Genomic DNA, 25,573 nt, shown 5'->3' with positions numbered 1-25,573 from the left:
GTTCCTTCCAACTCTAGAGGCAACTGAAAGGCAAGAGGTGAGGATCAGAGAAAAAGAAGGGAGGAGGAGAAGAGAAAGATCCAGAGTACTAGGGATCTGGTCTGTCCTGTGGTGAACGTCCAGCTTCATATTATATAGGACTTTATCTGCAGCATAATGCAGCCCCCCTTCCTTTCCACCTTTTCCTCTTACGTTTGTTCTTTTATAAATGGGAGAATGAAACTTGTCCAGGATGTAGCTGTATATAGTCATCTGGCCATCGCCATCTCTAATTAGAAGCTAAACATATAAATACTGCTTAATGCCACTGGACTCAAGTAGGAAGCAAGGTTATTTATACAGGCAGCATGAGGAGGGTTAGGTTGTAACTGTGAGGGAGCAGAGGAGAACTATGGAAGGGAAGCTCCATTTCTTGCTATATTTAAATCAGCACAAATCACTGCGTGTCAGGCTGTTTTACAATCCAGTGTTTTGGCTGTTTAGGCTTTTAACTGGAAAGTCTTTCTCTTAGCGTTTTTTTTTTTTTTTAGCAGCAATTTTTAAACTCAACAGAAGGTGTATTCACCAGTGCCATATGTTAAACCTGACATGCTACTGAAAATGTGTTCTGAAAAAAAGTAAATAAATTAAGGGTAGGCTCACTGTCCTAATCCACTCCCTTTGGCCTCCTTGCAAGCCTCAAGGGGAGAGAACGGCCCCCGTTAAGCAGTGGCCCTTCTTGGGGGGATTAGTACAAACTTGCAAAGCCAACAGACTACAGGCCATTAATTTTCTCTTGGCTTCACTGAATGCAAGAACCTGTTGCAGCTTGGAAACAGTCATCCCCCAGCCACCCCTTGGTCCCAAGGACAGTTGCAAGTTACAGCACCTGAAAGCTGGGTTTGTGGGAAGTGAGTATTTTACAATACTTTGGGGAGTCTTTCGGGGAGGGGGAGGTTATCAGAATCTGTTTGCCATTAAAAAACTCCCAAACCTTATTAATGTGTTTTTGACCAGAATGTTAGTAGACTGTGTGCTCTCTTTTAGCACTTAAACAGAAGGGATTAAGAGCTACAGGTATCATTGACTCTGAAGTCTGCAAGGGGAATCCAACTAAGACCGCAGAAATGCCTGACTGTGGCTGTGCTGTGGAAGCAAAGGGTCTGTGGAGCTAACTGATGTGGGCTGGCTGAAGGGTCACTGGCTGATGTGGACTCACTAGCTCTTTTTCCCCTGTTATTCTTCCTTGTATAAATTCCCTGGGTGCAGTTGTTTTTGGCCTTTGCATAGAAGGACATCTTCTGAGCCCTTTACTGCTTTTTTTTTTTTGCATGAGATCATTAAGATAAAGTCTATCGGTAACTCTTTGATATACCCAGATGAATGACAGATAGATCAATCAGGTCAAAAAGCAGAAAAAGTTAGGTAGCCTCTGAAAGCTGTAATGTGCTGATCCTCTGTTTGGATGAACTGTACCCAGCTGCATGATATACAATAAAGTTGCTCATTTATAGAGCTTTTCTGCCAAGACTGTAAAGCACCAGTGTGACTACTGAGTGGCGCCTGCATGCAATCTTAACATAACATAAACCCACAGCTTTATTGGGGTCCCTCATCAGCTCTTTGCTGGCTGCCGTATCAGCTGGTACAGAATTGGAAACTGTATTCTCTGAAGTTTATCCATGTTTCTTCTGGTACTTGTCTAGGGAGGGCCATCTCTGCAGCAATTCAGTGAAGGTGAGACATGCTCTTTTATTTTGTACAACTGAAATCTTATCCTATAAGATCATAAAATGTGATTGCATACAAGATGTTGATGGCCTAAGGGAAGTTTTGAACAACTGGGAGTCATTATCAGGATTTTGCTGCAAAAATGATCCATGATTTGATATCTTTTCCAACAGTGTTTGCAGAAAGACCAAAGGAATTGCAAGCTTCAGAGGCACTACCCATGAAATCCATGTGTACACTTATAACTGTGAATGAATGAACAGCCAAGAATTTTTCTCAAAATTTGCATAGAGATTTTCTTGGGGGCCTCATGTCTTTGTGATCTTATATAATTTCTCTTCAAAATAGCTATATATACCAATCTGTACATGGGACTACTTTCAGAGAGTAGCATTTGAGAACAAATTGAGAAGTTAATACCTCCCTTGATCTGTATCTGGTCAAGCTACATCTTAGAAAGACATCATTACTAATATGAAGAAGAAGTTAATCTAGTAATGTGCAGTTTTAGGATGACAGCTGAGTCCAGGCACATGAATTTAACACAGGACTTAGCAACTCCTTCCTATCATAAATCTTCAGATTAACAGGAATCCCAAGGGGGGCTGCAAACCTCTTGATGCTTTGTTTGAGTAATGGGGCCAATGTTGGAGGCGAATATAAACAACCTTCACTCCCTTCACTTGTGCCTTGCTCTGGTATTTTGGCTGTTTATGCTATTTTAACCTGGCTTAGATGGAATTAGCCTCATAGCTGCTTACTAGCATTCACTTAAATCTTTTACATACCCTCTCCAATACTGGCCCTTCAATTTATAGATTAATATTGTCCAAGCTGAGTTGTGTGACTGCTCCCTCAGCTGGCTTTGGAAGATCGCAACCCAGAGAGTCATGTATTTGTTATTTTAATAGCAAGATGCCCAGAATGACGTTGTGCTGTTACACACAGCTGTAACATTTCTCTTCAAATGTGGCAGAGTTGGTTAGCTCCCAAGCATGGCCCAGTTGCCTGACACACAACTCTCCATTTTCCCAAAAAGGCTTCACAAAAACGTTCATCTGTAAAACTTGTAACTACTTCCTTGAGCTCACTGTATTTAATTAAAAATATTACTAAAATATGATTTAATAAAAATGTTTATAAGTGACAGACAAACTATTCTGTTTTATTAGTCTACTTCAATTCTTGAAGCACATCTTTGCCTGAATGTCTCCCTGGGCTGCTGATGGGAACAAACATATAAACTTAAAAACCATTGCAGAAAGAGTAGGAGGGAAACACTGCCTTTTCCACTAATGCCTGATACTGACAGCCTGTGTACAAAATCTTAAAAGCACTCAGGCACTTCTTTTGTGCCCACTTTTAAGGGGTTTAATGAAACATATAGAAACTGACATTTTTTAAACCTGTAGCTTTGGATGTTATTTTGTAGTGTCAGTTTGTTTCTTTTTTTCCAAATCACATACCAATAGTTTTCTACCTTTCTGCCTCAAACTTCAGTCAACAAATAATGAAGGCTATTTTCAGATAATAAAATGTTTCTGTTTTTTGCCCTATTATAACAGGTGGGTAGCCGAATAACACTGCAGTAAATATGTGGGAACACTAGTTATGGAGCAAAGTCTTACTCCTTCTAGGACATACAACTGCAATTAGCAAGTGTGTCACATACTTATGTTTAAGACTCGTTCAGATTATAAGCTTTTGTTAAACTATGCTGCAAGATTAAAACAAAGGCTCAGATCATTCCAGGGAGAGCAGATCTATATATATTCCTGACTTAAACTGGTTTTAGTGTCAGTAAGTCATATTCTGCAACAGCATGCAAAGTCAGATAACATTTCTAAAAGTTGCAGTAGATTCAGGGAAAATAGGAATCAGGCATTCCTTCAGAAAATAAAATGGCCAATACATTCTATTTCATGAATCTGTGCAGATTTGCTTTGCTTTTGAAAGAAGTGTAGGACTTTTCTGTTGCCTTTTTTTTTTATTTTCCTCCCTATGGAAAATAAGGCCCTGATCCTGCAAATCGTTATGTACGTGCTTAACTTGACGTACAGCATGTATTCCCATAGTCTCCGCAGGACTAAATGCTGTGCATAAACACATCTGTAGCTGTTTACAAGATTGGAACTAAAGAGCTTCAAAAAAGAAAACGAATGGAGATAGTTTTTGAAGTAGGTAGGCAAAATAAAGAGGAACAGGGATGCTTTGAGACATTGATCTAGATCCCCGCTGCGTTGATTGATTCTGCGTCCCTATGGGCACGCGTTTTGGCAGCGGGATGGTGGTGTGTGTGTGGGGGGGCAGGTTGGAGAAGCAGGCTCAGGTTCAGTAACTCAGCTTTCCAGCTGGGGGGTCACTCCTAGGTATGCCTAAGCCACGTGCTGGGTGCGCTACCCTGGGCAGCATTTCGCGCATCCTTGGATCCCTGCAGGTGAGAAGCGGGGCTCAGCCCCGGCTGGAGGGTGAGCGGGCTGTCCTGGCCGGCACGCTGATTTCTGGCGGTCCCAGCCAACACTTACGGAGTGATTTCTCTCGGCATATTAACCCTATCGATTGCAGCAGGAGTGCTTACCTGCTCTTCGGCTCCATCCCCACGCCAGTGCCAGCCGCCCAAAAGTGCCGCCGAGCCGCTCTTTATTAATGAAAGTCCCTATAAACACGGCACGGCGCCAGCGCTCAATACCGACGCGGCGAGCCGGGCGCTGAGCACACGACCCCGGGAAGCCCCAGGGCTCGGGGGCCGGCGGGGGGGGGGCCGGCGGGCGGCGCGCCAAAGCGCCCCGCTCCGCTCCGCCCGCTCCCCCGGGGCGCCGCCGGCCGCGGGGTTTGCCCGCCTCCCCGCCCGCCCGCCTCGCCCCCTTCCTCCCGCTCCCCGGCGCCTATATATAGCTGCCTCTGCCCGAGCCAGCCGGGAGAGTGCTCTGTACCTGCAGCAGAAAGAAAAGAAGCAATAAAAGACGCGAGGAGTGAGTGAGAGAGAGAGAGACTTTCCGGAGCCCCGCGAGGAGGCGGCGGCCCGGCGGGGCGCGCATGGCGGGGCACCCCGAGCCCCGCGGCGGCGGGCGGCGGGGGGGCGGCGGCGGCGGCGCAGCCCCCCGCCTCGGCGGCATGTGCTGAAGTTGCCGGGCCGCAGCCGCCCGAGTCGCCGGCCGGGCCGGGCGGCGGCAGCGCCATGCGGCTCCGCCGGGCGTGAGGGGCGGCGCGGCGCGGCGGCCGCGGCCCCCCCATGCCGCCGGGAGCCCCGCGGGGGGCGGCGGCCCCGCGGGGGGCGGGGGCGGCGCTGCCGTGATGGCCCTGGCGGAGGCGCGGGAGAAGCGCTCATCCTTCACCCCCATGATGATCGAGGAGGACGCCGCCTTGCGGGGCGGCAGCCGCGCGCCGCCGCCGGCGCCCTGGGCGGACGCGGCGGGGCCGCGACCCCGCACCACGGAGAGGCACGTCGCGGTGCACCGGCGGCTGGTGCTGGGCTTCGCCGTCTCCATCCTGGCGCTGCTGGCGGTGACCATGGTGGCCGTGCTGCTCAGCGTGCGCTTCGAGGAGTGCGGCGCCGCCGCCGACGGCGGCCCGCCGCGGGCCGGCGGCAACGGGAGCCTGCCGGGGGCCGCCCGGCCGCCGGCGCCGGGCGCGGGGCAGCCCCCCGGCCGGGCGGCGGAGGAGGAGGTGGCGCGGGGCGGGGAGGAGGAGGCGGCGGCGGAGGAGGAGGAGGAGGAGTGGCAGCGGCGCCGGGAGCCGCCGCCCTGGGCCCGGCCGCGCCTGCCGCGGCACCTGCGGCCGCTGCACTACAACCTGATGCTGAGCGCCTTCATGGAGAACTTTACCTTCTGCGGGGAGGTGAACGTGCAGCTGGAGGTGCGCAACGCCAGCCGCTACATCGTGCTGCACGCCCACCGCATGCACATCGAGGCCGTGCGGGTGGCCGAGGACAAGCTCGCCGGCGCCGTGCGCGTGGCCAACTTCTTCCTCCACCCGCCCACCCAGGTCTTCGTCGTCGTCCTCAACCGGAGCCTGGAGGCGCAGCGGAGTTACAACCTCAAGATCATCTACAACGCCCTCATCGAGAACGAGCTGCTCGGCTTCTTCCGCAGCTCCTACGTGCTCCACGGCGAGCGCAGGTACCGGCACCGGGGGGCCCGGGGCGGGCACGGCCGGCCTGGCCTGGCCTCGCGGGGGCGGGCGGGCTTCCCGCGGGGCGGCGCTAGGACCCGGCGGTTCCGCGGCGCGGCGAAGCAGCCCCCGCGCGGCGCGGCGGCGGTTCCGCGGCGCGGTGAGGGGCGCGCGGCGGGGGGCGGGGCGGCCGCGGCCCAACGGTCGCCCGCCCGCCTGGGGGGCTGCGTGCTTCGGCTCTCCTTGAGCCGCCCGCGGCTCCCCCGCGGGGGCTCCCCCGTCCCGCCGCTCCCGAGCGCTGCTGCTGCGGGGGGCTGGGAGCCGCCACCGCCCCTCCGTGCCCGCGGCGGGAGGCGGCTGAAGGGCGCCGGAGGGGCCGCGCGGGGGCTCCCGAGCGGGCAGTGTCCCGTCAGGGGAGGCCGGCGGCGGAGGCTTCGCTCGGCGCGGCAGCGCCTGGGCAGGCTGAGCCGCGGGCTGGGGCGCGCTCCCGCCCCGGCGCGGCGGCCGCGGTGCCCGGCGAGGGGGAAAGGCCTCCCGGCGGCGTCGTGACGGGTGAAGCCGAAGCGTGTGGGGGCGGATTGCCTCTGCGCAGCGTCGGCCGGGCTAAGGAGTAAACTCGCAACTGCTCCCTAAGTAAAACGTCCCGCAAGCTCTGTCCGGTGCGAAACAGCCCCTCCCCCCCCCCCCCCCGCTTGTGTTTAATAAATACTCCTGTGTCCAGCTGCAATATGTCGTTATATAACGGAGCATTGTTAGGTTAAAACTAATAGTGTTTAGGGTAGGGGAACTCTACCATTTTCATTGCCTGATTACTTAAAAAATTGTGTTGGGATGTGATCGCACACCAAACAGATAGATGCACTTCATTTGCTGCAGATGAATCGCTGCATATTTGCACTCTGTGACAGAGAAAACTGGCTCAATTTTCACTCTTTTCATGCGGAACAGGACTCTATTTATTATTACTGTAGCTTTTGGGTCACGAGTGAGGCCCCTGTTGTGGTAGGCAAGTTACAGAGATATGTTAAAAAGTTTTCTTTTAACCACATTCAGGATCTAATACAGAAGAGAGATGGAATGGGCTTCTCCGTAGTTCTGTTATTATTATTTTAGTTTAAGCTGTCCTTTCTTGAAACATCCATGCAGTTACAGGTTCTGCCTTTCTCAATCTTACTGTTTTATGCTTCATATGAAGCTAAGAGTTTGTAATTGGAAGAATAAGCCAAAAGTAGTAAGTCAGACAGAAAAAGAACACTCCCCAATTCAATTAAATCAACAGTCCTCATATTAAAAGATGTTTTTGTTGCTATGGCTACTGAATACTTTAAACAGACTTTTATTAGAATCACAAGGAGGATTAAAATTAAATTTGTATGATTCGTCATCAGAGTAAAATTAAATAGAGATTCTGAAGAGCACGGTTGTACGAAAAGATGCGGATAAAATGCCTTTTGCCATTGAGGACTGAATGACTGGGGTAATCAAGAGTTCTGATCTATTCATTTTCATATAGGTCTCTAAGCAGATAAAGTATTGATAATTGCAGGGAGTATAATTCACTGCAAAAACAACAAGAAATTATTCAAGCAGTTGTCATTCTTGTATATTTGAACTTTATATAATAATAATTAAACTCGGGTGCTGCAGTGACATTTCTCCAAAGTTACTGTACTACATTTCAATACTGATGCCCCAATTATGATAAAAACTTTAATCTATTCACTTTTAGAAACATAAAGATAGCTGAAGACACAGGGTGAAGAGAATAGTAAAATGTGTTACTCTGTGCTTCTTGTGTAACTTTTCAGCTACAGGTCCCTCTCTGTTTTTAATATGCTACTTAAATATAGTTATATTGAGTGAGATCCTTACCATGTGTAAGATAGCATTGCTATATTGAAACCAGTGGAATTTCCTCTTTACACCAGCAAAGAGTTTAGCTCTCTTATATTCCTTCCAGTAAAACAGGAAAAATCAAAAAGCTGTTTTTAAAACTAGCCAGTGTGTGACTATAGTTTCAGGTATTTAATAGAAGGACTGCTTTTGCTTTTGAACTGTCAGAGGTTTAATGACTGACTGTAATATAAAATAGGTAATACACATTCTAAACCATGGAACCTCTTTGTTCAGAGTGTGTTCCTGCAATGTAGCAATTTGCATTTTGATTAATAACCCATTTTTAGTGTAATGTGGATAACCATTTGTAGTTCTTAAACGTGGACGGTTTCTATTATGATAGATAGAACGGCTTCTATCATGCTCTAAGGGACCTTGATGTTCCAGTACAACTTTACTTTAGCTATTTGACATCTTTATATTCAATTAAAATATAGCTACATCATTGGAGTAGTGGTTGCTATAAAAGGATCTTAAACATCATTTTTCACTTTTCTTGTACATGAGAAGTGAAGAACTCTGGTTAACTGTGAGGCTTCACAAACATAATAATGCTTTTTCAGTTATGTATATATATTTAACATAAACTGAAATGTTAGTCCATTTTCTGTGGTCTTCATAGGTGAAAGTCATGTATCAGTCTGAATTGTTCATAGTGATGTGAAAGTATTTATTTTCTTACTGAAGTCTTTGCACCTTTAATTGAAAGGTAAAATGCAAGCGATGCACTATAAACTTATTATGTGTGATATGCCAGAATTTACTGGTAATTACCAACAGCATTTAGTATAGAGCTTTTGTAGAGTGCCATAATATCCATGCATAATTTAAATGAGCATCAAACTTTGGCATAAATGTAAAGAAAAAAATTTCTTACATCATTCAGGCAAAACAAACAGACGGATTTTTCCATCTTAACAACTAAGATGTCAAAATAGACAAGTTGTTGAGGAAACACATGTCTCCCTTTAATAGATGAGATGGAATTAAAATACCTGCAAATTACTGCCGTGGGTATGCTGAAAAGACAGGCTGCAAGGCTGTCATTCCCAGAAGTACAACTTCTTATGGTGATATTTTTGGGAAATGGAGATAAAAATGTCAGTGCCCAGAGAGAGATGTAGAGAGAGGGATGAAATACTCAACCTGCTCTTCAGTTTTGGCATGGTATAGAAATTTTTCCTTGTCTCTCCCCACCCCCCCCCCCCGCCCCAAAAACAGAGAGAAATAGATAAGCATACACTTTTTTTTAAAAAAAAAAAGTGTGTAGCAGTTCAGTCTTTGGGGAGCAGATTTTAACTTTTTTTTTTCTTTATGGTACAACAAGCCAATTCATGTTTGATAGTAAGGCGCAGGTTATAAATATCACTGTTATTGGTAGTTTGGTGTATTTTTAGTATGAAATATTGACTGCCTAGTGTTTGCCCAGTTGTTACGTGTATGTGGGTGTATACATCTCTCTGTGTGTTTACAGAAGATGCAGAGTTTGTCAGTTTTTATTAGACTAGTGAAGAGATTGTTTCAATTGCCTAACGCACAACAAATACTAAAAGAATTCTGATAGGATCTCTAAGAAGTGGAAAAACAATGCTTCCTTATTTAGAGTGTCAGAATATATACAGTATCCCCCTAAGCGTGCATTTACGTGTGTGTTTGAGCTTATTAAAATTGCTAATTGCAGAAGCAAGTTCATCATTCTTGCTTTATTAATAACAGGCCAGTACTGTTTTCCATGCTTGCTTGAAGCCCCTGTTGATGTCTGTAGCTATTTTGAGTGTGCATAGAATGCAGAATCAGGCCCACTAGTAATACTTTGCATATAAATTAAGATTCCTTGTTCCATTTAACAGGCCAATTCAGCTTTGTTGCAGTAGTGCAAATCCACTGATAATAATGGAATTTCGTTGGGTTAATGCTGGAATACCTGAGAGCAACATTTTCCTGTATATTTAGCAACCTTGTGTTTTTCTTGTCTCATCATAAAACATGGATTAGTAAAATCACAATATACTGAATTCCTTAAATAATTATTGGCCAATGAAAGCTTTATTTATTTATTTTAGATGAAAAACCAGTGGTAAAAACTTCAGTGGTATATAAATTTTCAAGTTTTTAAAAGATTAGCCTTATGAAATAGGTGGTAATTTCACTAGGAAACATAGAACTAGATATATCTGGCATGGAAGCCTTCTAGTAAGATAAAAGTATTGTAACATTTCCAAAAGTTTATTTCTTCATTGCTTTTATAAAATATTGCTATAAAATAGTCATAAAATCAAAAAAGTTTTTTAAAAAGTTAGATATTTTGTTTTCCATATAGGCTACTTTTTTCCCCCCTCCTTCCTCAGCATTACAGAGCATCGTATTGCAGAATAACACAGAGGCATTTATAATGGGTGCCATCATTTTCATTATATCAAATATATCTACCCCTCCTCTTCCCATAGAAGAAAGAGATGATTAGTCAACCTCTAAAATTCTGATAAATGTTTACCTGGTATCTGAAATTACCTGGGTATTACCACTGGTGGAACCTTGACATGAATCAACACTGCTCCTCAAACTACTGAAACAACCTACGTATGCGCTACTTTTATAGTTACGTAATTGGATCATAGTAGTTTTCTCATCCTGTGTGCCTTCAGAAAATATTCTCATCTATCCCATAATTCTATGTTTTAAGTGCAACTTCTTCCTGTGAAGAGATTGTCACAGATGGGTTTTCTCCAAATGTGTAAATATAAGTCTCTACCTACAAAGGTCCATCTACTTTATCTGGATTCAAATCTGTTTAGTTCCAGAGAAAACAGTTACACAATAAAAATTGGCAAAATAAGGCCTTCCCGTTCTATACAATGACATAATAAGTGCCTTTTTCCCCTTCAGAGATCTTTTCGTAATTTGACCCATTAACTGAGAGCATTGATTTGTCCTCCATAAAATTCATTAGAAAAGAAAAGCATGCGTAGAAAAAAGAAACTGCTCTGTATTTACTTAATCAGTTGCTTATATTTGTAATTTTGCAAAGCCGCAGAATGTTTTTCATTGGACTTCTACAGTAACAATAGCACCGGAGTGTAGTGTGACTCAGAGACCTACATGCAACCAATACACAAATAATCAGCAGTGGAAAATAATGACCCTCTTGAGTACACTCTGAAGAGAAGCTCTAATGTCCAGAGAAAGGCAAAGTGTGCTGTCAGTGTCTCAGGGCAGTGTGAACTCCCTGCAGGTCATTAAATCCAGGTTTTTAACTGAGGACTGTGCTTATTCGTTTTTTATTACATCACTAATATTGGCTAACTCTTTTCACATATTGATGAACAAAACTCTACCGGTAGAACCTGAATTTTGATACAAGGCAAGGAATTATTTATTTAACATCGATGTGGTGTCTGCAAATCTGTTGCAAATTTGTGAACTTTATGTTGATTACCCTACAGTACAGGCAGTAAGAATTCACACCAAGAAGGACCACAGTGATAAAGTAGTGTTATACTTTAGTGCTGTTCTTTTTCCTAAACAAAAATAGTCAAAGATTGTCTTACTTGGTATGTCTTGAACCAACTGCTGCATGCAATTAGTAATGCTTTTTGCTTTGTTTTTTTTTGTTTACTTCTCTTCCAGGTTTCTAGGTGTTACACAGTTTTCTCCAACTCATGCCAGAAAAGCCTTTCCATGCTTTGACGAGCCCATCTACAAGGCAACTTTCAAAATCAGCATCAGGCATCAAGCAACCTACCTGTCTTTGTCCAACATGCCGGTTGAAACTTCTGTTTTTGAAGAGGATGGATGGGTTACAGATCACTTTTCACAGACCCCTCTCATGTCCACATATTACCTAGCTTGGGCAGTGTGCAATTTTACATACCGGGAAACTGTCACCAAGAGTGGAGTTGTTGTAAGTATTTTTAACGTTGGATTAAAAGCATTTTGTTATTTTGAAAACCCTTGCTTTTTGTAAGGAAGCATGACTTCAAGAGCTTAGTCTTTTTTTGATTAGCACTCCTAAAACTTTCAAGCTTGTTTCATGATGGTGTTTTTTTTTTTTTTAAGGGTTTTAAACACTTTTGGTTTGTCTGTTTCTTTTTGAAACTGTTTAGCTTAGTAAGTGTAGCTGCCTGATGAAATTTTAAGCTTTTGAATATGCCATTTCACTTCACTTTTTTTTTTCTTCTGAAGTTTTTTCTTATTTTTCATATAACCTTTTCAATAGCAGTGTTTTATTAAAAGAAAACAAAAATACTCGCAGGGTTTTCAGTCTCCTTTCTTCAGCCGCTTGGTAGGCTGCGTGTTAGCTCAGGAGACTGGTAAAGTACTTCATATCTTGGAGCTCTTGCTTAGGATCACGACTCTACATCCTACCAACTTCCTGTAGACTTTCGGGTTCATAGAAACAATAACTTTGTGGAGCTGTTGGTTCTAAATATGAAATGGTTCCAGGAGTTATGCCACGAAAAAAGAGAGAAAATCCTTTATTTATGTCACTTTTGGTTTTGTTTACAAATATCAAGCACAGAACTGTATAGCAAGTCAAAATATACATGAGAAATGCTATCAGCTTAATAGAGTATTTCACAGCGCTGTCATCTTGATTTTTCAGGTGAACGTACAGAGAAATCCTTCCTTCTTAGTTGCTCTGAACAACAAAACAGAGCTAGTTTTGGAAACAGAGGGCTAGGTTGGAGTTTAAGCTGTGTGCCTGAGCAAAGGCGCCTTATGCTTCTGCAAAGGCTCTGTAACTTTGTGCTGTGGCCTGGGGGCGTAAGGAAGGACTGCAGGGCTCAGTTCCATGGTTGATCAAGACAGGAAATAATTGCTCCATAATTGCTTTAAGCTAGCCTAAGCACTGAGCTGCTCTATAGGGAGGAGACAAGTGTTTGGGGCAAGTATTTTCTTTTCTTCCTTTGTGCCAGTGCTCAGCTCTGTAGAGCCACATGATTGGGCTGAAGATTAACCGGAAAAATAAATTAAAATGGTGAAAGTTTTCAACAAAATCAGTTCTGTGATCCAACTCATTGTGTGACTGCCTGAGCACTACTGTGGATTCAAGGCTGTGCTAAAGATAGAGGAGGATGGGCCCAGGGCAGCCCTTTGCTGCGGCAGCTTTCATTTAGGTCAGACTGAAGTGATAAGGAAATCCAAGCCTTGCTTTTTCCTACTGGAATAGCTGAGTAGGACATTAGTGGACCTTTGACTCAGCTACAGCCCCTTCATATCATGACTAACAGGCTATGACACTCTCCTCTGGTTCCACTAAAAGCAGGGAGAAAGCATGGCTAGGGAGTGATTCTCGGAGATGTTTTGCTGTACTAGCATAAGGAGGTGGGAGCTGCCGAGGCTGAGCTTGCAGTCCCAGTGTGAGGAGCAGTTACCTGCAAAGCTGAGCTGGCTTCAGGGCTCACCATAACTGATGGGAAGTGGCTCCTACTCCTGCTCCTGGCTGGATCATACTGATCCTTCCAGTGCAGCAGCTCTGGGGCTAACCAGACTATTTGCTGAGCTAACTTTGCTCAGTATCTTGAAAAACAAAAACCTTTCTGTTTTTGCCAGGTTTCTCTGTCAGTTCAGTGAGTTTAGAAGAGGATCCTATAAGTGCCAGTGCAAATAAGTAGGGAGGGAGAATGGTGGAGCTGGATGCCTAGTTCTTCATGTCACTACTTGCAGATGGATTATCTTGCAGAAGGATTGCTTTTGGGATGAGGAACTGGTCACCTCTGGTTGGTTGTTTCACTTTAGCCCAGTTGAGTGGTTACTGGAAGCAATAATCAGAGGTATGTTCACTGGCCTAAGCAAAAAAGCTGGGATTTTAGTCCAGTTCTTACTATATATGAAATGGTACTGAAACAGACTTTTATCCAGGTAGCAGTTGAGGATGTTACAGTGTACGGCAGCTGCTGAAGGATTTGGTCTTAAGCTAAGAAAGAAACTGTATTCTTCTGCTCTAGAAAACACTGGTTACTTGAGGTTCTTCTTTAGCTCTAACAAGATGAAAGTTTTTAGTGTATACTCTAGTAGGTCTCGTGTTCCTTGTGCTATAATACAGTGCAGCACTTGCAACTTAGTCATTCATACTACTACAGTATTATCTTGCTTTGAAACATCTTAGGTTCATATAAAAAATAAACAAAAAACAAAACAAAAAAAACAGCTGCAAGCAATTCAGCTTCCAACATCAGTGTAATCAAATATATGCAACATAGAGGACAGACCTCAAGACCATCACTTTGAAAAATAGAGGCTATTACCCCTTTAGCTCAAGGAGAATCTCATTTTCTTATAGTGGTATTTAGAGCTCATATCCTGTAGGCTTTTGCTCCTTGTACGTTTGATATCCTGAAAGCAGGAGGCTGCTTTTGTCTTGGAGACAATACTTGATTACTTTCTGTCATTTCTCATATTAGGCAAAACTGTTCTCAAGGCTTTAGGTTTAACAGGAATCTAAACAGAGCATCCAGCTATTAATTTATAAGGAATTGTGCCAACTGAGACTTCTAGTTGTAAAAGGAGATGCATCTTGAGTCTGTTGGTTCAGCATATATAGGACATATATATGCACACTGTACCAGCTTGACTGATACAAAATTTTACCTACTAATTTGCACAATTGTTGGCAGTATCTGCAAAGAGTTGAAGACCAAAAGCCTATATAGATTGAGATATTCTCTTATTCCTAAAGATTATTCCATCATTTCAGAGTTTTCTCTCTCGTTTGTTAGTTGTTGTGCCCCTATCACAGCAGTATGTTAACGCCTAGGAAGACTGAAATAGCTTACATGGAGTTGTTGATTAAATAAATTTTGCTGCTTTTTCAGTTCATTTGTAACCTGATCATCTTTAAAAGTTGTTCAAATTTGTTGAAAGTGTATCTTTTACAGTGCGAACTTATGGCAAACGCTCTAGAGCTGTGTTCATTCAGATAAGTTACTGAGGCAAGCCATCTATTATGGTTTCTGTATTGCCGTTCCAGAATTTCATGGACATTACATAGGTGAATTAAGCTTGGTTTCTTCTGAACCCCGGCACATGCAATTCTAAACTCTGTTTTCCTCTGAAGCCATTTGGTCACTAAAATTTTGTTACTCCAGTTCCATGGCAAGTGAACACAAATGTGTGATCAAAGTAAATTTACTTCTAAAAATGTATGAATGTTAAGGAGAATTCACCTAACCTTGGTGTTGAAACACTCTGAGCAGTTTCTCACACTGAGGAATCTTCTTTCAATTAAGGTGGTGTATATTGTATTTCTTCTGTAAACACTTAAAAGACTTTAGCTTGCATATACTGTTGCTTTTGGTACTTTTGTGAACTTGGTTTCAATTCGCAACACTTGAGAGGAGAAAAACGAAAACCAAAAAACAACCCCACCTGTGTCCTTTCAGATTTTGACAGTATTCTAATGATTAAAACCTCACCTCTCTTCCAGCTGACCAATTAAACTGCTATAGTCAAGGGTAGTTAAACTCCCTGAGGAAAAAAAGAAACAGTGAGTTTAAAGCAGGTTTGTTCTTCAAAAATGTTTAAGTGTTAACTGTTCAGTTTTCTTTCAAAGGATGACATTGACCTAAAAATTGATTTTAACCTAAGTGTGAGATTCAAATACAAATCAAGTTATAAAAATAAACTGACTTTTGGAAAGCTTAGGTAGCCAATAAAAATAGTAATATCTTACATAACATCTTCATGTGTGCAAGAATAATATATTTCATACACTAAAATTAATTTGGAAAGGGGAATTAAGACAAGCAATGCTTTCTAGGAGCACAGCTGAGTGCATGTGAATCATTAGCATAACTTTTCAGTCTATATGGGACTGATCAGAATCTCTTCCAGAGCAGGTAATTTAAAGGCAGAGTTGCCTTTTTGTATGCATTACAGATATAATATGTTGCTCATATTCATCTGGGATTGCAGGGAATGATTCAGAAACCCCTGGAACTGCCTTTCAGTGAGGGCTTGATACCTGTGTAAAGGGCTGTGGTGCAGTCATTTGTGCTGCTGTGGGCCAGGAAGGAGTATAATTCTACTAGGGTGTTTCCTGAGGTAATATGTTATATTGAGGCAGCAAGGATGCCCTTATGACCAAGCTTTGCTAACCTCTAGCTCTGTACTGCACTGTGGGTGTGCCAGCTGTAGTCAGTGAAAAGCATGGGATATGTGAACTGTCACCTTTGCACAGTACAATAATCCAGAAAAACCCGCTTAACCTTCACACACTTGCTTGCTTTTACTCTTGCGTTGTGTTCTCTAATCATACCTCATATGAATGTTCTTTGTCAATAATTCTTAAAAGCAAAATATTGCTGGCTATATTATTATGTCTGCCACATCATCTCTGTAAGTCTTTCCTTCATTATTGTCTTTATCTGTCCTCTCAACCTATCAGGCCTTTTCCTTCTGTTGTTACTGTGTTTTTTCCCTGTGTTCTGGATCTATTTGTAGTCTGCTTGATGTTTAGGTATGTTCCTACTCTCCAGACCCTCTGTTTCTCATTGTTCCTTAGTCAGATGGGTATGGAAAATCACAACCTTCTGCATATCTTCTCACTGTCTCAGGTTATTTTTCTTCCTTGCCTTTTATTCTGCTAATTCTCTTTCTCTTTCAGTAAGTGGAAGGAGTGAGCAATCAACGACAAAGCAGGGGTATCAGCAGAGGTGGACATTATCATGAGAAAGAAATATTTCAGGGAGATTTGTCTTCTACCACCCTTCCTTTTTGCTGCGGATAGGGTGTGGAGATAAGTATGGAAATGAACTGACAAGTTGCAGCTTTAAAGTGATAGGCTCTTCTCAGGGGGAATATCTGCTTAAAAAAAAAAAAAGGAATTGTGTGTAGAAAGGAACAGAGTCGGGAGGAATTCTGGGTGAAGGGGTTAAAACAGCAAGTGCAGGCAGCACTGAAGCAGATCAGAGTGAGTAGCAGTAAAAGGAAGTGACTCTGGCTGGGTGATGATGAATGGGAGGAAGAATATTGATGGAAGTGAGTGCTGAAAAGAAGAATTGTGTGTGGCTTCACTTTTGCTTCTTCCACTACTATTCCAGAATGGTTGAACCCTGTGTTGCAGAACTGGCAGCGTGTGGGCCTGATCAGAGCTTGGTCAGCTGCACAAGGTAGGATAGCCACTGGGTGTCTGAATCCATGCTTGTGACATTTTGAAGAGAGCTCTACAATAGGATAGGTCTTGGTTTTAGTTTTACTCATACATTACTGTAGAGTCATCAGTGATGAGTAATTTGTCATGGTGCAGAGAAAGACCTTGAGGCTAAGAAGACCTTATGAGATGAGGCATAGCAAAATAAGGCTAACCTTTATTGCACTGCCATATTGTGTTATTACTTTTATCTATAACATAATTAGAGATCATGAACTCCTGGTCAGTAAAGATCTTATTTCAATACTTTTGTACAGTTAACTTTTATCCTGGCTAATGAGGAGGGGCTGTAATAATCTTGATAAAGAAAAATAAGGTAATTACTGTTTGCGTAGTGCTAACTGGCTTGCAGAGAGTGTGCATAATTGTCCCTGCACTGAATTCTCTTTGGCTGGTGTTTTGGGGGTGCTCACTCAGTTTGGCTTGGCATTGCTTGATTCTGCACATGTGAAAAATCCTTTTCACCTTGGATGGTGAACAGAGTCATATAAGCAGACTTAGGTCAGAATCATCTCAGGTTGAGCAGCTCTTACTAGTTTAAGTTCAGCAGCACCATGTGAACGTGGTTTTATACTTCCTAAGACAAGATGACTGGAAGTAGTGTAGCCATTCATGGGATACTGGAGAGAGAGAGACTGAGCATGCCTTCATCCGCAGTGTGGTTTGCCTGCAGCCTGGGTGATCAGCCTGAGGAGACTGGAGAGGTGACTTTCATTAACAACTATTTAAAAAAAAAAATCAAACAAACAACAACCACAAGAAGAAAACCAAAGCCCAAGTTCCCCCTGCCCCCAAAATTTCACACTAAACAACTATTCAAAATAACTTTCTTTGCTAGTAGGTTCTGTCAGTTGCTTAAAGCATTGTTTCTGTCTGAAATAACTCCACACTCATTGTGCAGTTCAGCCTGTAGCTTTTCAGAGCATAAAATAAAAATTATTCTGTATTTGAAAAATGTAGAAGTGTCTTTATGTAATAGCAGTAATGACCTCAAGACCAGGCATTTTCTGTCAGTTAATGACTACCAGGGTTAAAGGCCTGAGGCTCTGCCTTTGGCCCTCACACCAGCTGCTAGTTATTAACTGCCAGCAAATGTTTTCTCCATCAGTTGTTATTTATTAATTGGTATTGAAGCAATTATACACCAAATAATTCTTTGTGGGTGAACAAATTAATTATAGCAGAATGATTTAGCTATCAAAAGTAGGATTAGTCCTGAATTAAAATCCATTTTTCTTCCTCTGCAACCTGAATTTTGTCCAACTCCGGAACTGAGCTCTACTTTGTAAACCCATCTATAAATGAGAAGTAACTTTTGTTAGCCCATCACTTACCACTGGGAGGCCACACATGTATCTGATAAACAGATAGCCAGCTAATGCAGGAAAGCACCAGGTGTATTTCTGAAAGCTGGTGCTTTGTTGACTTTTAACATTTGATCTTTATATGTCATGAAATGCTGCTGTGGTTGTGTTATGATGATACCCATTCATTTTTGGTCTTCTCTATATTTATCCCACTTTTGCCCTCCCAAATAGCTTTCATCAAGCAGTTAAACCCACACATGTTACAAAGCGTGTGGTTAGACTCCATGGGAGTTAGGGCAGTTGTATTGAACTAGAAAAGCACAAACAAACATGAACATGGACAGGTGTTTGTTTTCTTTTGCTTGTATGAAATTTTCTCTGTAATAACAAGAGTAAAGGCTGATTCTACAAGTACTTTCTAGACAGTTAAATATTTACTATTGTGAATAATTTAGTTAATTGGGAAGCCCTAACACATTAGTAATCCAAAGAAACTGTAATTTTCAATTTCAAAGAAGTTTTCGGATTCACCACATCAGTATGCATTTACCCATTCTGTTTCAGGTTTCTGTAGTGAAAATGACTTTTGGTTTATTAATTTTTAAATAATATAGATAAAAAACATGCCACAAACAAACAAAAACCTATGTGATCAGCATGCATGCTAAACTGAATATGCCAGGGCATCTGTTTAAAATAAAACTGCAAACTTGCAATCCATTGTTATTGATTTCTGGTTGAGTTTGCAAGTCAAATGCACCAGGAAAACACTGTACATGTATTGTGCTTACTCCTTTAAAAAAAAAATCTTTTCGGTCAGCACTTGTAGTACATGCAGTATTTAAATGTGAAATTTATTAACATAAACTCTCAGCTGCACTCTGAAAAGAATGGCATTGAATTGAAAGACTTGAAATTGGAAATGTCTTGTTTTGTTGTTGGCTAGGAAGATCAACTGTAAGTATCTGGTGGTATTCTTGTACTTTGTGTGCAGTGGCAAGAAGATTTTTTTCAAAAGGTACAAATCAGTTTCTTAATTCATGGCAAAATTTTAAGTTTAAGGCTTGCTTGGAAAAACAGGGAGTGGAGAGAGAGGTGGCACATACAGTTGTTGCCGCAAGCATCAGACCACAGTCTTGACTGAAATTCTTTCCCTTCAAGAGCATTGCTTCACACAGTCTGGCTAGTAAAAAGCAAGAAAGATCCAGGGCTCCACAACTCCTGGGCTCCTTCCCTGCCGTTAGCTCACATGGGTAGTGTAAAGTCCCTGCAGTTCCTCACATCTCCCACACTGTAAGCAGGGGAGACAGGGAGGTGGTGGAGGAAAGACACTACTTTTGCTTTCAGGTGCTAACAAGGCTATATCTGATAGTAAGTACTGTGACAATATAGCCCAAGTAAAGCATGAACACTCTAGTTGTGGTCTGCTTTCTATACTACGTTCTTTTACGTTTCCTTAGATCTCTTATGTGCTACTGACGTTTGACTTCATTAACTTATTTATTAAGGTCTCTCTCCTTTGCACCAACATGAATCCTGTTTCCTAAGGCAGCAGGACTCTAACATGTTTCCATAAGAGTCGTGCTCTTTCTATAAAAGCAAAAATGAAGCGCCAAGTAATCTGTAGGAGATATCTCACCCCAGGACAACAAAGTGAACCATTCCTGCACCAGCCTGAACATCTGTCAGTCAAACCAGTGTTATCCTGTACACCTACCATACTACAGAGTGAAAATGGATTATTGAGGCAGGTGTCTTAGCTGACGTGTTTGAGTGACAGATACAGTATTTGTGAGGCAGGAGAGTGATGTGTACTTTTGTTTATTTATAGACCAGTCCCTTCTCCAAGGTTTAGGTAAATTTTAAATCATAATTTTCATACAGAATAAAAAAAATTGAGCCTGTTTGTTCCCAGTTGTTAAAGCCAGTGAGGGGAAAGAAACCACTCGCGTTAGGGATTCATAACTGTTGAGTCCAACCCCTTCTTTTTTGACAGTCAGGTCTCTGTAACGTTCACCTTTTAGGCTTGGCTTCTACTTGAATTTTTTTTTTATTGGAAAAACTTAAGCAAAGGCTATCCTATTTTTGTCTTTGTCCTAGTATTTTTTGCTGCCTTGAGTAAGAGTGGTGATCTGTGGTTAGTGGTGTTACACCCATTAGCACTAGCAGGGGATCAGTCTGTTTTATCTTCTATACACGTGTCCATAGGGTTAACAAGGCTCATTCTTCCCGTTGGGTGCTTTCATACTTCAGGTACCTTTTCTGAAGACTTTTATGAGCCAGGATGGCACAACTTCATAGCATAAATGCTGTTCTCCCATGTCCAGGCTGGAACAGTCTGGCTGCAGTTGTTCACGCATTCTTCCCATCTTGACCCTTCTGCTCTTACAGTGTCATTTGCACAGTGTAAACTCTGCGGCTGTAGGAACAGCCGTGGTGACTCTTAAGCTGGCTTGTAGCTGGCTGTTTTGTTGTTGAGTTTATTCAATGTAATAGCGGCTGCTGTGGCTGCCTAACTGCTGGAGCACGGCACGCTGCACCTGTCCCCTGGCATCCCTCTCGTGTGGCAGAGTGGGGAGAGGCGGTGGGGAACTAGCTGTGTTGGCTTGGTTTCACTGAATGGTACCCTTAGGAAATCCTCAGCTGCTCCTTTCCGGCTGCTTTCTGGCTGCTCTGTGCTGTTGAGACATAGCAAAAGCAGCCAGAGATGAGAGCTGAGCCTGTTATCTTCTTATTTGGAACAGCATAATTTGAAAGCAGATTATATTTCCCTTTGAAGGGTAAATGACCTAAAGTGTAATAAAAAAGTTACCCTGCAGTGGATTATTCTGAAAAATATTTAGCAACATGTTTTGTTTAACAGCATGCAGCAGTGCTATGTGGCAGTTTAGGATGGAGCATGAAGACTAATACTTTGTTTATTTGAAATGACTACAGTGGGGGAAGGGATAAGAAGCAAAATGTAATTATTAGCATTCATTGGGGGCATCTCTGGGAGTCCACACACTTTCCTCCCCCCCCCCCCCCCCCCCCCGAGTGCAGTGGATGGCTTGGTAGTTACAGCAGCTTGGAACCTCAATTAGAATTCATATCCCCAGGACAGCAAGCAGTACCTTGCTTAATAAAGATAAAAAGAAGGAAATAAAAGGTGGAGGAGGAAGAAGAGATGTGGATTTCTATGGATCAGTTTCAAAGAAAGAAGTATACCTACTGAATCACTTCCCACACCACCTATGTATTTCCTGTAGTTCTCCAGTCCTGTGGCTAATTAGATCACAATCCATGGTTGAACAACAGTAGACCATGCTGTGTTTCATTTTGCTGCAAAGTGTTCCTGTATGTTTAAAATTTTATAGTGTTGTTTTGAAATAAATTAATTGTTTCCCTTTACATAGTAGGGGAAAAAGGGAGACTGATTTATGCCTGTGAGAAAGTTTGATAGTTTTTTGTCTTACCTGAGTAATTCAGATGTAAGCCCAAATCTATACGTGGGAGTGTTAATGAGTGATAACATGCACTACTTCATCTACAATCATATGTGTGAATGTATATGCATTCATAAGATAGAAACTTACATTTTTGACTACCTCTGTGTATATATATAAAACAATAATTTATTTTTCCCCTCCCAGACTAAAGGACATAATTCCTCTCCTTTTAATGCAGTTTTGTGAACTGGATTCAGGTGATGGAAATTGTTTGAGTGATGCCCAGACTTGGTTTTCCTCTCTTAATTAACCCTTGCTTTTTATCCCTTAGCATCTCTGTATGTTTAAAATGTGTTAAATGTGCAGTTCTGGAGCAAGAGAATGGATTGATCAAGGGAATATCCATATATTTCAGTCCATGATACTTTTAGTAAATCACCTTTCTGAGGTAAGTATCAGCAGAGGTGATAGCAGCATTCTGCCCTCATTTGGAAGCCTTCCTGTGATCAAGCTTTGTGAAAACTGTATTCATACAAACCTTTGTCCATCCACCTGCACAGAGAGTGTGCATCTGTGATGGATACAAATTCTGTGTCTGCCCTTGCACCTATTTGAAAACTCTTGCTATGCTGGTTGCAAGTGGGAAAAGGAATGTATATTATTTTTCTATTCCTGTTCTTCCTTTTGAAGAAGCAAGGACTTCTTTTGGAACCTGAGACTGAAAGATTTCCTTTTCTCAACCTGAGACTTAGTTAGGGTTTTCCATGGTGCTGTGATTTTAAACCCATGAAAAGTGAACTAGTATTTGCTTTTTGTCTTTTTTTTTTTAAGGGGGCAACACTATATGTTACTTTACTGCCAGCTGTTCAGAATTTACTGGGACCTGTTCAGAATTTATTCTTGAGCCAAGGGCAATTGGGCCAAACTGGAAATTTAGGCAGTTAATATGAGCAGAAGATCTAAAATTACATAGCAATCACCCCTTGACCCTGATGATCACTTTCTAAAAAGTTTTAATATGCAAAAGATTAAGAAATAAAGTAGACTCCATTAAGTTTTCTGCTCAGAAACATTACATCTATTGTGGAGGGGGAGAGCAATGTGTATATTAAAATGAATAGGCCCCAAGATAGCAGAATGGTGATGTCCCTGGGAGTGTGATATCTTGGTGTGGAAAGTTTGAAAAATTCCTTGTATCACATTGCAGAATCACAGAATGGTTGAGGTTGGAAGGGACCTTTGGAGATCATCTAGTCCACCCCCCTTCCCCACTCAAGCAGGGTCACTTAGACCAGGTTGCCCAGGACAATGTCTAGACAGCTTTTGAATATCTCCAGGGATGGAGACTCCATAACCTCTCTGGGCAACTCGTTCTAGTATTTGGACTAGCTTATGATGGTCCACAGAGGACCGATCATTCAGAGTTGCCAAGGAAAGGGCTATATAATTTGTCTGCTAAATAAAGTTATGTCATCTTCTGGCCACAAGAAACATGTGAGACATATGGGGGAGATATGGTGGTAGCTTAGATAAGGAGGTAGCGTGAACATTTTCAAAACACACAGAAGCATGAACAAGCTAGAAAAAGTGAAGGGTGGTGAAGAAGCCCAACTTTCAGAAAGCTTGGGACTGCTTGCTATTAAACAACTTTGAAACGCCTAGCTAGTAGTATGTGTGAGCTGCTTGAGCAGCAGAAAAAGTTCAGAGAAGGCATAATTTACGTATGGAAATGAAGATTTGTAATTTGCATGGTTACAATAGGGTATATTATAACATTTGTCTTTACTACAGAATACTTTGATGATTCACATAGGACTAGGAATGATTATACTACCATAAAGTATTACGAGGATAAAAAGGATCAGTGAATCATAGTGCAGCTGGTAATGTAGAGTTGCCTGGTGTCATAGTTTTGTTATTCAGAGATTGATGGGTAAGAAGAAATATCCTGAATACTGTTTTGTATGTACATATGTTCTTTAATGGCATTTAAAGTGTTTAAATGTATTTAATTATTCAGTCTGTTCCCCAACTGAAGTCACCAGAATGATGCCTTTCAGTACCTGCATGAGGAAGTCCAGAACAAGACTAACTTCCTACAGAATCCATCTGCTCTGAAAGATGCTTTCTCTCAAATACAGAGGAGATTTACTGATGCTGGGCTTTTTTTATAAAGTTGACTAACCATAATGGTTATGGTAACATTTACAAGTTGAAGTGCTTATCCATATTTATTGAGCTCTGTCACCTAAACTTAGACCCCCCCTCTTTACCCTGAGATATCGTTGTCTTTCTTCTTCTGTGGCTGCCTTGTAGCATGTTGTCAGTTCAGACCTGCCATCTTTCAAGTTGAAGGATTTCTGTTTTTCGTTTAGCAGAACAAGTTCAAATAATTGTGCTAAACCTTAGGTTGCCATTTCATGTTGGTGTAACTGAGAGCTGCTACTGAAAAGAGTTGTTCTCCTCACCCTTCCCTGCACACTTCTGCTGTATCATTTTCATCAGATCTAGTGATCTGTGGCTAACCAGTGAGTCCATTCAGTGACATGATCCAAAGGAAAACTGACCAAAAAATGTAATAATATTTTCACTGAACTGGCTTACCCAATGTGTGCATAGTCCATGGGTCCACTTGAGGAGGAAATGCATGATTGCCCTTTTTAGCAACATGCCAATATATCTTTGGATTAAGTGCAACATAAAACTGCCTGTGGAAGTATTTTGCAAAACTTTGTCTCATGGAAGTGTTGCTCTATCACATCCAAGCTGCTATCACTATTAGTCACATGAACAAGTTAATGCCAGGTGCTTAATGTGTGTTTATTACAAGGGAGGCCCTTAAAGGAGTGTGGTGTTTCTAGGTTTACCATTTTTTTCTATCTGTACCTCATCTTCGTGTTTAATAGGAATCCACTGTCAGTTGGATTCCAGTTGCCTTGGTCACTGTTTGTAGTGGGAAAACTGTGTTCACTGTTAGGAGGAGGCAGTGTGGGAGGAACCCACAGCTACAGCTGGCCTTCAGGTCTCGTGCTAGATTATACTGAACTATTTTTTCAGTCTTTTCAAAAGATTACTTATTGTAGGAACAGCCACACTGGATTATATTATTTAGCCCTGTACAGGGTGGAGACCAATTTAGAGAAGATGACCAAGTGATATTCCTAGGTTCCAGACGTAGGTGACTCTGACCTGGAGTTGTACATGGAGCACTGGTTCAATTGCCACTGAAGGGCCTCCTCTCTATGAATGTACATTATTCATTTTGGAAGCTGTTGCACTTTGCTCTCCATAACAATCAATGGCAACAAGATCGATATTTTTCTTGCATGTCTTGTGAAAAAGCATTTTTTTTTCTTATGTCTTAATGCATTATTCCACATTGTTTGTTTGTTTTGCTCTCCTTTTGTTGTGAGGAACAGTGACTGGTTGTTCTTTATTCACTTCCTGTGTGCTAGCCCTAATTTTCTAGACCATTTAGCTGTCCTTTTTCAGAACTCAAAGTACTTAATCTCTTCCTGTATGGGATTCATTTCCTATCTCTTTTTATTCTTATCACCCCTCTCTGTGCTTTTCAAGTTCTACGGTGTCTTTTTTGAAATGGTGAATGGGAAAGAGGTGTGGTGCCACGACTATCTGCAGTGCTCAAGGTCTGTATACTGTGGCATAATGATGTCGTCTTTTTTGCTCTTTATTCTTTCCTTAATCAGTTGTAACATTCTGTTTGCCTATTGAATGTCTGCTGAGCACTGAGCTGATGTTTTCAGAGAGCTGTCCGCAATGACTCAAAAGAATTCTTCCCTGAGTAGTTGTAGCTAATTTGGACTCATCACAGTGTATGTATAGTTATTTTTTTCCATTTGCATTACTTTGCACTTATCGGCATTGAATTTCATGTGCCATTTTATCAGCCAGCCACTCAGTATTATGAGATCCCCTTGCAGCATTTTTTACATGTGACTAGTCTGAATAAT

At 42.2% G+C, this 25,573-nt stretch overlaps 1 protein-coding gene across 1 annotated transcript in view; it reads left to right on the top strand.

Annotated features, from left to right (window-relative positions):
- The first annotated feature begins 5,004 nt into the window (after positions 1-5,004).
- Positions 5,005-25,573, top strand: part of TRHDE (thyrotropin releasing hormone degrading enzyme) — a 227,958-nt gene continuing 207,389 nt past the window's right edge. The window contains exons 1-2 of the mRNA XM_013947643.2: positions 5,005-5,828; positions 11,344-11,617. Of these exons, the coding sequence (XP_013803097.2) occupies positions 5,005-5,828; positions 11,344-11,617 (1,098 nt within the window). The remainder of the gene's footprint in view (positions 5,829-11,343; positions 11,618-25,573) is intronic.

The sequence above is a fragment of the Apteryx mantelli genome, chromosome 1 (genome assembly GCF_036417845.1).
Source record: "Apteryx mantelli isolate bAptMan1 chromosome 1, bAptMan1.hap1, whole genome shotgun sequence".
NCBI lineage: Eukaryota > Metazoa > Chordata > Aves > Apterygiformes > Apterygidae > Apteryx > Apteryx mantelli.
The sequence above is the reverse complement of the archived record's forward strand: the minus strand, read 5'-3'. Positions and strand labels throughout refer to the sequence as shown.